This window comes from Lolium rigidum, chromosome 7 (genome assembly GCF_022539505.1).
Source record: "Lolium rigidum isolate FL_2022 chromosome 7, APGP_CSIRO_Lrig_0.1, whole genome shotgun sequence".
NCBI classification, from domain to species: Eukaryota; Viridiplantae; Streptophyta; class Magnoliopsida; order Poales; family Poaceae; genus Lolium; species Lolium rigidum.
In genome coordinates, this window is record NC_061514.1 from 73,528,999 (window position 1) to 73,542,750 (window position 13,752).

General features: G+C 43.0%; 1 protein-coding gene across 1 annotated transcript; it reads right to left on the minus strand.

Moving 5' to 3' along the window:
- Window positions 1–1,399: 1,399 nt before the first annotated feature.
- On the minus strand, window positions 1,400–10,276 carry LOC124671532. The gene is made up of 4 exons (XM_047207898.1): window positions 9,698–10,276; window positions 9,449–9,610; window positions 1,502–1,733; window positions 1,400–1,416 (listed from the first exon to the last, which is right to left on the minus strand). Exons 1-4 carry the CDS (start codon window positions 10,274–10,276, stop codon window positions 1,400–1,402), a joined length of 990 nt encoding a protein of 329 aa, XP_047063854.1.
- Between the last annotated feature and the right edge of the window lie 3,476 nt (window positions 10,277–13,752).

The following is a 13,752-nucleotide window of genomic DNA, read 5'->3' on the forward strand; positions in this document are numbered from 1 at the left end:
ACGAGCTTCCTGGGCAGCTGGGCTTCAGATGATGGTAACGCCAACATAATGTAACTGTGTTGCCTTGCACTGCTAGGCTGTGGACTCTCTTAAGGCTTGTATAAGCACTTCAATTCTATTAATGCATCGAGATGCACGCTATTGTGTTTTCTCGAAAAAAATAAAAGCATTACAGGACAATTTATACAACATAATTATGAATATGTCCCCCACATTTTTTTATGAAAATGGCAACTACTTATCCAAATCTTGCTACTTGGCAGTCCCGAGATGTCCCTGCTGCCCCGCTGTGGCGGCGCACCTGGCGCATTTGGGCACCAAACAAGGTTCACATCCACACGTGGCTCGCCTCAGAACCGTGATTTGACCTCTGATCATTTGATGCGCCACGAGCTGCCCCACTCCCCGATGTATGTTCTAAAGTCCTGCTAAGCTTGCAAGGGACGCAATGAATGTTGAAGTTCTGCTAAGCTTACAGCGGATTTTTTTTTTTTTGAAACGTGGAGGCAAAATATTTGCCTCCATTCATTAAATAAGGAGGGTCATGACATGTCAAGTTTCAAGGTCCAAGGTCCAAAGAGCAACAAAAGGGATTACTCTCCCAAAATTACATGACCCAAGTGCTTTGCCCCCGCGGCCACCCAAAGCCTAAGCTCGGTTTTAAGTGACGCCAAAAGAATTGGTGGCGGAATCGATATGTTATTGAAGACTCTCGTGTTTCGCTCCTTCCAAACCGTCCAACTTATGAGCATGGTGATGGAGGCCATAGTTTTTCAGCTTGAGGAAGTCACCGAATCCACCATGACTTGACGGTGAGGTCAGATGTCCACTCTTGCGTTCAGATGGAGGGAAGCCCAAGCCAATCTTTGGCCAAACCCCAAAGCCTCTTGGTGAACCGGCAATGGAAGAAAAGGTGCGCCGCCATCTCTTGAGTTTGCTTGCAAAGCAGGCAAAGACCACAATTGTTCCAACCTCTTTTCTCAAGGCGGTCGGCCGCCCAAAGCCTATTGCGGATAGCCAACCACGCAAAAAACTTGATCTTCGGCGGTGCCCAAGCCTTCCAAACCAACCTATTCATGCTAGTAGCCGTGGCCCCGAAGAACTGTGCCTTATATGCCGACTCACCACAGAGATGTAACCTACAGCGGATTCAAGTGTATCTATAGAAAGCGTATATCCACCACTACACCAGAGAGATTTAACTAATCCCGTCAATAAGCTACTTTTGACATATACTAATTTAACAAGAAAGTTTCAGAAGGAAAATGACAATTGTGAGCAAAGAAAACTACAAAGTGTTTGGTAAATCACCAGACAAACTGTTCATTAAGCATGGAAAAAAGATTCTGATCCCATACATGTTATGCATCAAAATTATGTAGCCAGATGATTGCAATAATTAACAGAAAGATATTTCTAAAAGCAAATAAGAAGTTATTACATTACAAAAGACCAATTGATCAAAGGACAAAGTAAATGTGCACAAGTAAAACAAGCATACCTGGGTGAGAATCAAAATATGATTGATTCGTTTCATGTGGAGAGTTGTAGTACTTCACACCTCTGCGTGTCTGCCTTCTCTTTGTTGCCGGAAGGCGATTACTAGCAGCAGCAAACAGGTTCTTGTATTCTTCCGGGCAACATGGTTTTCTGAGAACACACAGCAACTTTTTCTTGAAGGATGATTCTGGCCTCTCCATGATATGTGTAGGCCATACAACACCATAAAATCCCTGTGAATTTTTTTTGTAATGAATGGCAATTCATGAGTACATAGAATAATTCTTTGATCATTATGTATAAAACAGCTGGCGAGATTGAGAGGGAATTGGATTTAAAAAGTTCTCATGTACAATAATAATTAAATATATATAGCAAAATATCTGAATGATAACTTTAAACCTAAATATTTTAATCGAATCCTACATACTTTTGAGAAATGAATCAAGGAAGATTCAACCCAATTATAGTTGTTAGAATTTATTCTTCTCGAAAGAGTACGCGCAATAAGAAACATAATGCAAAAGAATGTGATTTATGTGAACAGATTCTTTGGACGACAACATGTTTGGTGACTTATTCAAACTATACATACAAATCATGGTCTATGGAAACAACTAAGTGAGCGAACCCGATGTGCATAAAATGGTAAGTACAGAGAATTTTTGTTTTATTTTGTCGATCTTGATCTTACTGTTTGCTCACATCTTTACCATTGTAAAATATGCCTTTCCTTTTTGCCGCTCCTAAATACCCGCGAGAGAAATGTTGCAGGTATCTGGTAGCGGTATTTGTCCAGATTTATGTATTCAACGGATAACTCTACTGTTTTTATATGCATATCCGCTCATAAATGCATGCAGCGTTCAACTGAATTTGTGTCACGATGTATCCTAATTTTCTCGAATCTAACAGAAACTATCCTCATATTATCACACCCGAATGATTGGTGACGTGGCCTTGAACTCTTCATGGAGAATGGCAGCAACGCCATGGTGGATTGACGGACAATAGGGAATGGATTGAAAACTAATCTTCCAAGAGGCATATCTAAGAGTAACATTTCAATTTTATACATTCATAATTGGGTCAGAAGCTCAGAGGCTCAGAGCTCTAGCACTCAATAATTAAGGAATGTGCACCCAAGCAGTTCCAAGGACTAACAATTTGGGTGGGTGCCAATGTGTTAAAGTCGAGCCCCCACCATACTGGCTGCAGGCTTTCAAGTCACATAGTGCACTCATAGGACTACTTTTAGTAGGCATCACATATAAGCTCTTTTTCTGTGTTGACATATAAGTTTATTCCGACCGATTGGTTCTGGAGGGAGCGGCGCGAAGCTCTTTTTCTGTGTTGACATCAAGTGACTATGGATCCATGATGAAAGTCGGAAGAAGAGAATTTCATGAAGGCCGGAGGGGAGGACTAGCTAAGGGAGGTTCAAGTCTCTGCGCTCTTGAGGGACTTGCTTGGTGTTCCAGGCTTCACAACAGCGGTATGAAAGTGGGGGCGATAACACAGGTGAAGTGCAGACCTTGGTGGCCTTAATTGGTTGTGTCTGGCAATGACCTTTCAGGGTGAAAACCCAAGGTCTGGCCTTAATTGGTTGTGTCTGGCAATGACCTTGGTGGAGGCATTGTTTTGAGAGCGGGGGACTATCTTCAGGGTGAAAACCTAAGATCTTTGATCGGGCGACGACGGTGTTTGAGCACTGTTCCCTTCTTGGAGGCGTCGTTTTTGAAGAGTCTGTAATTCAGGTGTTGTCTTGGCGGTGGATGTATTGCTGTTGTTAGGCCCGAGATACTGTAGCGGGACTTTTGTTTCTTAGTTTTCTTTTCTTGTTTTTTGGCTGTGTGCATCCGTAGTGCCATTAGGGTGGTGCGTTGTTGCAGAGGCCGGGTGTAATTGGTATCTTCTTGATATTAATATATTCCCTTTATCGAAAAATTACACATATAAGCGTACTTCACTGGCACACAAATGAATACCTGATATATATTTAAGGGGCTATGTTTTACGCCTCTAGGGTGGACCAATTATCTTTTACCCTAGAGCAATGTCTTACGAAAGTCCAACTTTCTGGTGGATTTTAATGAAAAACATATTAGATCAGAATTTTTTTTCCTCGAACACACGCCAAAGCGTGTCTTTGTGTATTAGAAGAAAAACACAGAGAAAGCGGGTGGTACACCAGCGCAGCGAAGTTACAAACGTTAAAGATAGAAAAGGCGAAAAAAAACTAAAGGCTAAGCAAAACAAGAAAGAAAAAAGAATCTACAAAGAACTATACAAGGCTAATGTTTGTTAGCCCGGGAGTATACAATTAATTGTTTCATGTGCTTCAAATTAATATGTTCCTTCTGTTTAGGGGCGGTTCTACCGTCCTTCCTGCCTAGGTAGCCACCAGGCTTGTCAGAGGCGCGATTGCCGTATGTCATAGGATTTTCTATGGCGAATTGTCCAGAAAAATGGGCATCTTAAGAACATCGATTTAGAGTTTTCCGAGGCTTTTGGCATGTTTCTGGGTCGGCCACTGTTCTGCTATGGTGCATTACGTTATGGACTTAGGGTATGTTTCTATCAAACTAGGTAGCCTAAGCCCTAAGTCGCTGAACTAGCATTTTTCAAGCAGCGACTCAAGTTGCTCCACATTTTTCCTGCCTATTTATGCTAACATCGGTATAACCAAAATATGGCAATGAAAACAGTGACACATTGTTTGACTAAAAAAGAAAACCATACAAAATATGGCACATGTCATATACTAACTAATTCTGCTAAATGTTGGGACCAAATTTAACGATCTTTTGGTTAAACCTAAACAACATCCTTAATTGTTTACAAAGTACAGAACAAAATCCTACCTAGAGAGCTACACGTAACCTCCGCTCATAATGACCCCATGACCGTGTTTCCTGATTGGACCATACCCTCCTTGCAGTTAATGAGCACATGAACCACACATAAGCCACCCTTTTTATCCATTCCTGGCCTCATCAGTGCTACAGATTCATGTTTATTGCATTCTGTGTGGTTTGTATGGTTATGGGCCTGTTGGTTCCTAGCCACAATTTGCCAAGCAAAGTGTGGTTAGCCATAAAAGTGTGGCTTGAAATAGCCAAACTTTGGCAAAAGTTGGCAAAAAGATTAAGACTATGACAAATGGGCCATATATGCAATAAAGTGTGGCAAGCCAAAGTGTGGCAAAAACCAAACACATGCCAACTAAACTATGGCTTCCAAATTTTGGCTTGGCAAATTGTGGATGGGAACCAAACAGGCCCTATGTAAGTATGATTATGTAAGCCGCTTCGTGTTGGAATGTTTTGCTGTTTGGTAGTAACAACTAAAAATCACTCGTGTTAAAAAAAAAAACGCGCCATCATAATGTTATAGCATGTCCGTGTTGGAAGCACATAACAAGACACTTCCTTCTATCAAGGACTTGGTTGCAAGTTGCAATTGAGTGCTTGTAGCTTATGGCCTACTGTACCATATTAGAAGTATAAGCCATTTGGTACCATCTTGCCAGAATAGTATGGTTCTTACCCAAAGAAACCAGATACTTGGTACACCTTTGCGGCCCAATGCTGGGCCCTCTGGAACATCCGCAATAAGCTTGCTATTGAGGGATCCCTGATCAACAACCCTGCTGACGCGTTCTTCAAAATGTCTATTCATATGCAGAGTTGGAGGGTTCTGGTCAGACCGAGGGACTTACCGCTGCTGGACGCGGCACTGGACGAGGTTAGGAGGCTGCAACGGCGGCTACGCGACGGCGATGGAGGATGAGCAGCTCTACGGCACATCTTGCACCTTCCTCCGGATGACGTCTCTAGCTCCGTGTGTGTGTGTTGTCGTCCTTCGAGTCTAGATTTCTATGTTGGTTTGTAATGACTAAGGCATCAGACTTTGAGTTTGGGGTGTGAGTTGTATCGCTACTCTGTTCGTGTGCTTTATTTATAAAGCAGGGCCATGGGCCTTCCCTTTAAAAAAAAAAGAAACCAGATACTTTGCACAAGTGATGGTTTTTTTCTGAGAGGCACTAGTGATGGTTGTGTGGTAGGTTAACCTCTTTGATTCAATGAGATTCCATATGAATTAATTCCTCTTGCAAATTTTCCTATATAACTTGTTTGATTGTAGGATTGAAAAATCTAGGAATTTTTCATAAGGACTGCTGTGACATCCAATTTCCATGTTTTTCCAATTTCCTGTGTTTCGGATCCATGAGAATCATAGAGGTTCTAGACGCAAGGAAGGCCACTCTCAATGCTTTACATGTGTGCATTAAAAATATAATTTAAATATATTTTGAATGTTACCATTATTTTATACGTATTTGGGCATGCGCTTTTTTTCCAAATATAGCCTCCAAAGTCCAGCTTGATAGGGTACTCCACATGAAGCAAATTATCATCCCTACTTCATGCTTTTCTACAATAACATTGTGGTTATGTTACACAAATTTGATAATATTGTAATGATAGGAAAAAAAGAATCTCTTATGATTGTTACTTCTCAACTATTAAAAAATATTTTAGAAGAAATTTGTAGTCAAACTAACTACGGTCAAACTAAACCCAACATCTCAGTGGAGGGGGTAAAAAGAATCCTGCCAACCAGGATTAGCCTGTTTTTGTGTCTGATTATCAAAATCGGGCTACCAACTTATCAAGTATAGCAAAAATAAACAGAAAAATAAGTCAAGTACTCCATCTCAATTGTACCATGCAAATGTCAGAGCCAGAGAGCAACAGGTTCACACACAGATATACATCCAAAACAAATATGTTATTGTTTCGCCTTTTGCACATACATTTTATGAAACTGGGTACCAAGATCAAAGCCCCCCTATATGATGAAATTGGTAATTTAATACAAAAAAAGGCAAGACATAAAACTAGCATATGCAATAGATGCTAGGTAGTTTGACTAGGTGATTGTTAAATTAAAGAACCAGCAAATCCGTGGTATAAATCTCAAGAGTTTCAAACAAGATAAAGGAAAATGTTGTGAAACAAAGCAATCTGTTTCTATTCTCCCAAAGTAGACGTTGCTCTAGAGTCTACTTGTGACCATTTTCAGGCAAACGGAGCATAAGTCGAGGAGATTTTCGAAGTTGTGGCTTTCTGTTTTCATTCTGGAAGTGCGACAAAAAGCAGGATCGCATATTAATTCATTAATTAATTGAAACTTTCAAAGAAGAAAAGGAAAGCACACAACAATGTTAAAAAAATGCAGATTGACCAGAAATAGACACATAACATGTTTCAGAATTCCATAATAAATAGGATTATAGAACTCTACTTTTTTATTTTCTCACAAATTTAACTTAACGTATTGTTCTAGGCAAAGAGTGTTGACAGAAGAAAACCACCATGGATTCAATATGTTTACTAGGCTAGATCCCCTATTGGATCAGTGCACAGAAAAAGGTGATGAAAGTGAGCGTGCAGGTTTCCTTGGGCTTGGTGCATGCTATTTTGCTCCATCCAAATTAGCACATATGTGCGTGCATGCTATTTATTTGAGGCAGCTTAACCGGCCGTATTACCCCAAAGGCAGAAAGCCAAAACAATGAACACATCATTGGTGTGATAAAAAAATCCTTTCAAAAAATATTAAGAAAGGGTTGTAATGTGTACATAGACTTGGAGAAGGCCTATGATAAGATACCGCGACACGTCATGTGGTGGGCCTTGGAGAAACACAAAGTCCCAGCAAAGTACATTACCCTCATCAAGGACATGTACGATAATGTTGTGACAAGTGTTCGAACAAGAGATGGCGATACCGATGACTTCCCGATTAAAATAGGTCTACACCAAGGGTCAGCTTTGAGCCCTTATCTATTTGATTTGGTGATGGATGAGGTCACAAGGGATATACAAGGAGATATCCCATGGTGTATGCTCTTTGCGGATGATGTGGTCCTAATCGATGATAGTCGAACGGGGGTCAATAGGAAGTTAGAACTATGGAGACAAACCTTGGAATCGAAAAGTTTTAGACTTAGTAGAACTAAAACTGAGTACATGATGTGTGGTTTTAGTACTACTAGGCACGAGGAGGAGGAGGTTAGCCTGGATAGGCAGGTGGTGCCTCAGAAGGACACCTTTCGATACTTGGGGTCAATCCTGCACAAGGATGGGGGATATTGATGAAGATGTGAACCACCGGATCAAAGCCGGATGGATGAAGTGGCGCCAAGCTTCTGGCATTCTTTGTGATAAGAGAGTGCCACAAAAGCTAAAAGGTAAGTTCTATAGGACGGCGGTTCGACCCGCAATGTTGTATGGCGCTGAGTGTTGGCCAACTAAAAGGCGGCATGTTCAACAGTTAGGTGTGGCGGAGATGCGCATGTTGAGATGGATGTGTGGCCACACGAGGAAGGACCGAGTCCGGAATGATGATATACGAGATAGAGTTGGGTAGCACCGATTGCAGAGAAGCTTATCCAACATCGTCTAAGATGGTTTGGGCATATTCAACGCAGGCCTCCAGAAGCTCCGGTGCATAGTGGACGGCTAAAGCGTGCTGATAATGTCAAGAGAGGACGGGGTAGACCAAACTTGACATGGGAGGAGTCCGTAAAGAGAGATCTGAAGGACTGGAGTATCACCAAAGAACTAGCCATGGAAAGAGCTGCGTGGAAGCTTGCTATCCATGTGCCAGAACCATGAGTTGGTTACAAGATCTTATGGGTTTCACCTCTAGCCTACCCCAACTTGTTTGGGAATAAAGGCTTTGTTGTTGTTGTTGGTGGTTGTAATGTGTACATACTATGCAAGAGAAAAAAAAAAGTAGAGTTGAGTTATATTTGGCCAAAAAAAGCTTTTAGTTTCATTTTAGGATGCATCTCTCATCTTGACTACAGTTATAACCCTAACTAAACTACTTATTGAACTACATAGGTGTTTATATTTTTGTAGAAATTGGTGTCAGTAACTACCAAACTAATTGGAGTAAAAGATGTTCTAAATATGAATAAGATGTGTTCATGAAATAGTTTGTAAAGTAAATCTGGAAGTACCATGTATTAGGTAAAATGACCATATCCCCTACCCCTTTGACTATCAAAATCCTATATACAAATATATGCTATTCCAGTACACATAACCCCCTCGCAAGGCATTATATTACCTCGATTTTCTCAATATCAGAACATTTCAATCAGAAAATAAGCTGGGCCAAGCGGCCAGCATACATTTCCTTGTGAAGAACTAGCAACTAAAATTAAATCAGCAACTGATAAAACAAAAGGTAAGGGTGAGGGATAAGGTCGATCATATTGGCTCAAATTGGATGCCAAAATGCAATGAATGCTCCTGCCTCTAACAAGTGCGCACCAAAACTCGTTTATTCAAAACTAATGCAACTTGAAATAGTATTATTGCAGTTTTCAGACATGTTGATGAATCATCTACATCCAGCAGGCACATCGGTACAAGACATACTAGCATAATGGTAGACTTAGAGCATCTCCAGTCGCGTCCCCCAAAGCGTCCCCCAAAGGGATTTGGGGGACGCCGGCCAAAAAAGCGTCCCAGTCGCATGCCCCAAAGGCCGCTTCGCTCCGGACGTCCCTCAAATCTTGTCCGGCGTCCCTAGCCCATCCCCTTGTATAGAGTCTCCATCGGGGACGCCGGACACGGTTTTTACACTTGCTTTTTGTTTGGAGGTCGCGTTTGGGGGACGTGGCTGGGAAAGGGACCTTCTCCAAACGAAAATTTCGTCCGGACGTCCCCCAAACGAAAATTCAGCGCTATTGCCGGACGTCGTTTGGGGGACGCGACTGGAGATGCTCTTATGTAGCGTATGTAAGGCAGCCACAGGTATTAACCATAGAAAATGCATTGCTCACTGCTAAAAACTTAAGTCCTTATAATCTGTTAACCAAAGAGTGCAGACTGGGGGAAAAGTAACAGGTATAGGAGATTCTCACCGCAGCAATGTGAGGATCAGCCTCAAGCCCATTACTTAAGTTTGTCTCTGTGTACACGATATTCAGCTTCTCCACAGGCACCACGCTCAACATGTTATCTTCTCTATTCACCGAATTGATCTTCCCAGCGCCACCCTTCTCCTTCTGACCCTGTTCCACCTTCTGCCCAGATACAACACATCCCTGCTCTGCTTCAGAGACGCGCGCGACAGCATTTAACTGTAGAGGGGAAACGGAAACGATCTTTACCTTTTTTCGCCAACGCGGAGGGGAATCGCGCACAGGAGACACCATCATCGGCGCCACCTTGTCCTCCTCCTCAACCTCGACGCCGTCGCCATCCTCCCCAGAAGCAGCAACGGCGGGCACTTCCTTCCACCAACCGTTCTTCTCCGCCCAATCAGCTATCTCGCTGAGCCGAACCGGCACGGCGTCCAGCCCGTAGCGGACGACCTTGCCTTCTCCTACCTGGAGCACCGGCCGGCCGTCCACTATGCGCGTTCGCCTCCAGAACTTGCGGTAGTCCTCGTCCATGTCCGCGGTCTCGTACCACTGGGGGCCGTCCGCGGGCGGGATCTCCTGCTCCGCCCGGCGGCCCCTTCCTGGCCGGGACGAGGAGGGGGCGAGGGAGCTTCGGGCCGCGCCATTGGCGGCGGGCGTCTCCGGGCCGTCGCCGCGGGCAGGGAGCTCGAAGGCGTACAAATTGCCGTCGTGGCGGACGTGCTGGAGGAACTTGAGGAGGTCGGGGTCGACCTGATCGACCCTGAGCCCCTGGGCGGCGAGGGCGGCGGCGATGGGGAAGGCGGTGCCAGGGCGCGGCTTGGGCATGGTTGGGGTTTTTGCGTCTGGGCTGGGAGGCGAATGGGAAGAGACAGCTCGTCTGCAGAGGAGGGAGCCAAAGCGGAAATAATTTCGAGGCTTTGCGTGAATACTGTCAGAACTCTGTGAGTGCGAAGAGACGGCACAGAGAGGGTCGAATGGACGCTGCGGATGTGAAATTCCGGCCTCGGGAAGGTATCCAACGGTGGCTGGTGATGCTATGGTCACCAGCAGACTTTTCAGAAAAAATGGAATCCATTAATTGCATATATAGTAGCACGTTTTGGTGTTATTCTTGTTTTTTATTTACTCTAATAAGGCTCTTTTTTAGAAAGTTGGTATTGCGCTAAATCATATGAAGATATGCTATTAATTTTGCTAAATTATAGTATGAAGTAAATGCAGTTTCTTTTTTAGAAAAAATAATAGTTGTGTTGATTATTATGAACGGAAATTATAAACATGTGGCCATCAGCAGTGGGCACATCAGCTGCAAATCGCTCCCTTATCTATGTCGGTCGCCGGTGGGGGACCATTCCCTCCCGACGCCCTACCACGTGTGGACTGCCACCGCCTCACGTTACCCTACCCCGTAAGCACATGTCGTTATCCCCTCGCGCAGCCCCTATCGCTGCCCAACCTCCGAGCAGAATAGCTCGTCGACGATGCAGGGGCTAATGGCCTCGACTAGGGCTGGTAGGCACGAACCTCCCAGCTATTAGCACTTCGCAGTTAGCTTTGGCTGATAGCTTACTCAAGTATGAAATTCCCGACTTTACTGGATGCGGGATTAAGAGCATTGAGTGACACATGAAGCACTCGGGTGTGAAGATCATTGCATAATAACGAAGGTACAAGAAGACATGGCAAACTCACGATAGAAGTCAGAAGAAAGCCGACTCGCGATAAACCGACTCTTGCCCAATGTCCTATAGACTCTAACTCCAACACGAAGACTAAGGAACATAAGTCTAGTTTAAATAGGAGTTAGATTCACATTCAGACATTATAAACATGCAAAATTTGTAATCCTTTCTTGCACAAGGAGCCAACTCATAATTATACACAAAATCCAACTTTTCAATGCAATCCAATTATACCCTCCAAACACTTGTGTTGCTTTTGTTGTTCCGAAACTTAATCTAAGGAAACTGAGGTAGAGGCGAGAGAATCGATCTACTTCAACCCATAGCAGTCTCGAGTTCTGACGTGCCCTCCTGGTGAGCGGGGTTGAGTTTCTCAAAAGCACCGACTGAATTGTCTTACATATCGCAATTGTAGTCAGTCTCCACTAATGTGTGTTGACGCGCATCGCGTTCAAAATTGAGGGTACATGGTGATATGTTTGTGTGCAAACACACTTTTTTGACGACTAAGTTGGAGACATCAATTTTAGATCAGATCATGGTCGATGATAAGATCCCTAAGGTAGGGGAAACCAAATCAATAACATCATTGATCCGTAGTTAGATGATCTATCGAAAAACCAAAGCCAAGTCGTTGAGGCAACAAAAAAAAACATGTCAAGAGAAGTCTAAGCAGAAAAAGGAGAAAGAGGCGGATCTCGAAGCATACCTAGGGAGCTTCAAGAAAGAGTGGCAAGGTGCCATCACTCCAATCAGGGAGCCTAAGCTACCTCCTCTACTCTGCGCAAGGATAAACCCGTTGTACGAATATCCACTTTTATTGCAAACAGTTAATTGAGATCCATCATCATGCAAAACTCAAAAGAAAAAAAGATCCAACATTATGCTACGTATGGTGCTACATGGTGGCAGATCTTTAGCCCGTCATGCCCGGGCAGCTTGGACTCTCTCTAAAACAAATAACTGAAATGCAGCGCAACGCTGTTTTTCATTGAATTGTAGAGGATTTTGGGTTAGTTTGGTTGAGTTGTAGAGCTCATGGCTAAGAAAAAGGGTACCTCAGCTGGATAGGAAAGCTTCAACAAATCTGCCTGGCCAAGCTAGATTGCAATGAACGTGTTTGGATCGGGTTCTGGCCTAGCCGGTAAAATATTCTGCTGTCAGCCCGTAATCCATTTCTTTGTCAGCCCGAAAGAGGGATTAATGATCCAGAGGGATTGATGATCCATGCCTGGTGTACCATAACAGGCTAATGACCATCACAAGCAGTCTAGGCCAGGCTACTGCGAGATGATTCTCACATATATGTTCCTACTTCATTAAAAAGTGAGTGTGTAGCCGAAAAGTGTGTTTAACACATGAGTATCAGTGCTCCTGGTTTTTAAAAGTCATATTTTTCAGATTCCATAAAATTTAAAATTAAATACCCACATACATATAAACATTCCGAAGGTAAGGTAGAAATTTTGGAGAGAAATATGTTGTATTTTGAGAAATATCTACTCCTATACGTAGCCACAATTTTTTTTCATGTAGCTCAAAATACAATGCAATTTCCGCCAAAACTTCACAAGAGTATACAGGATATGTGTATGTATTCATAAAATAAATACAATGATTTTTTGAAACAAAAATACATGATCTTTAAATATTTTAAAAACTGGGAGCACTGACTCTCATGTGCACTAAATGTGTGTAGCCATTGATAATGTTCTGTGAGAATGGAATATGAATGATGCTCAATAGCGTGGCAGAAGAGAAAACAGGATTGCAGTTTCGGCCTGCTCAGACGAACATGGACCTTGCTCTTATGTTGGTTCATGTATGTAAGCACCACCAATGCTACATGTTCCCCTCGAAAGAAAAACTATTGCTACATGCGGGTTATGTGTTAACGGATTTGCTTAGGTACGCATTGTGCAATGAAGGCTTGGTTGTGGTTGCTCATTAAGCATACTGCTCGATGCAAATGGTGTCATTCCCTAACTGATAATCCTACAATTTCGCACGCAAGTGTACCATTGTTGACGTAAGAACTTTATGTAGAACTCGTACTTGGAGCATGTCTGCCATTGCTCCCCTATAACTTTGATGAGATTGACAAAATCGCCACAAGCATCTTGATCTCGACGGAAACATTATCTCTCATTTAAAAAAATCACCTTTATAAGACACTAGAGTGTCAAACTTTGAACATCCAACCAGAGGTTGGTTCGCACCAAAGCTGCTCTTCACAATGTCATCATTGAACAATTTGACTGACCACCACGGTTAGTTGCAGAGTTGTACGATGGCGTCTCTTCCAGAAAACACAATTCGTAACAAAACCTTACAAATTTAAGTCCTTACCAGAGTCCTGCTGCCCCAGCATAAAACATCTTCTACGAACACCCATCACGACCATATTGTCAAACGAAATGCCTCACCAGCACGCCCCTGGGGGCTCAAATGTTTTGTGATGCAGACATCTAGAGTCCTCAATTTCAACATGAGAAATCCAATTTCAAATTCAATATTAGATCCCAGTTGTGTCTCGTGTGCCACTTTGACAGAGAATGATTCCTCCCTTCACCATTCGAGCAATATATACATTTATTTTCCCAAGAGAGAGAGAGAGAG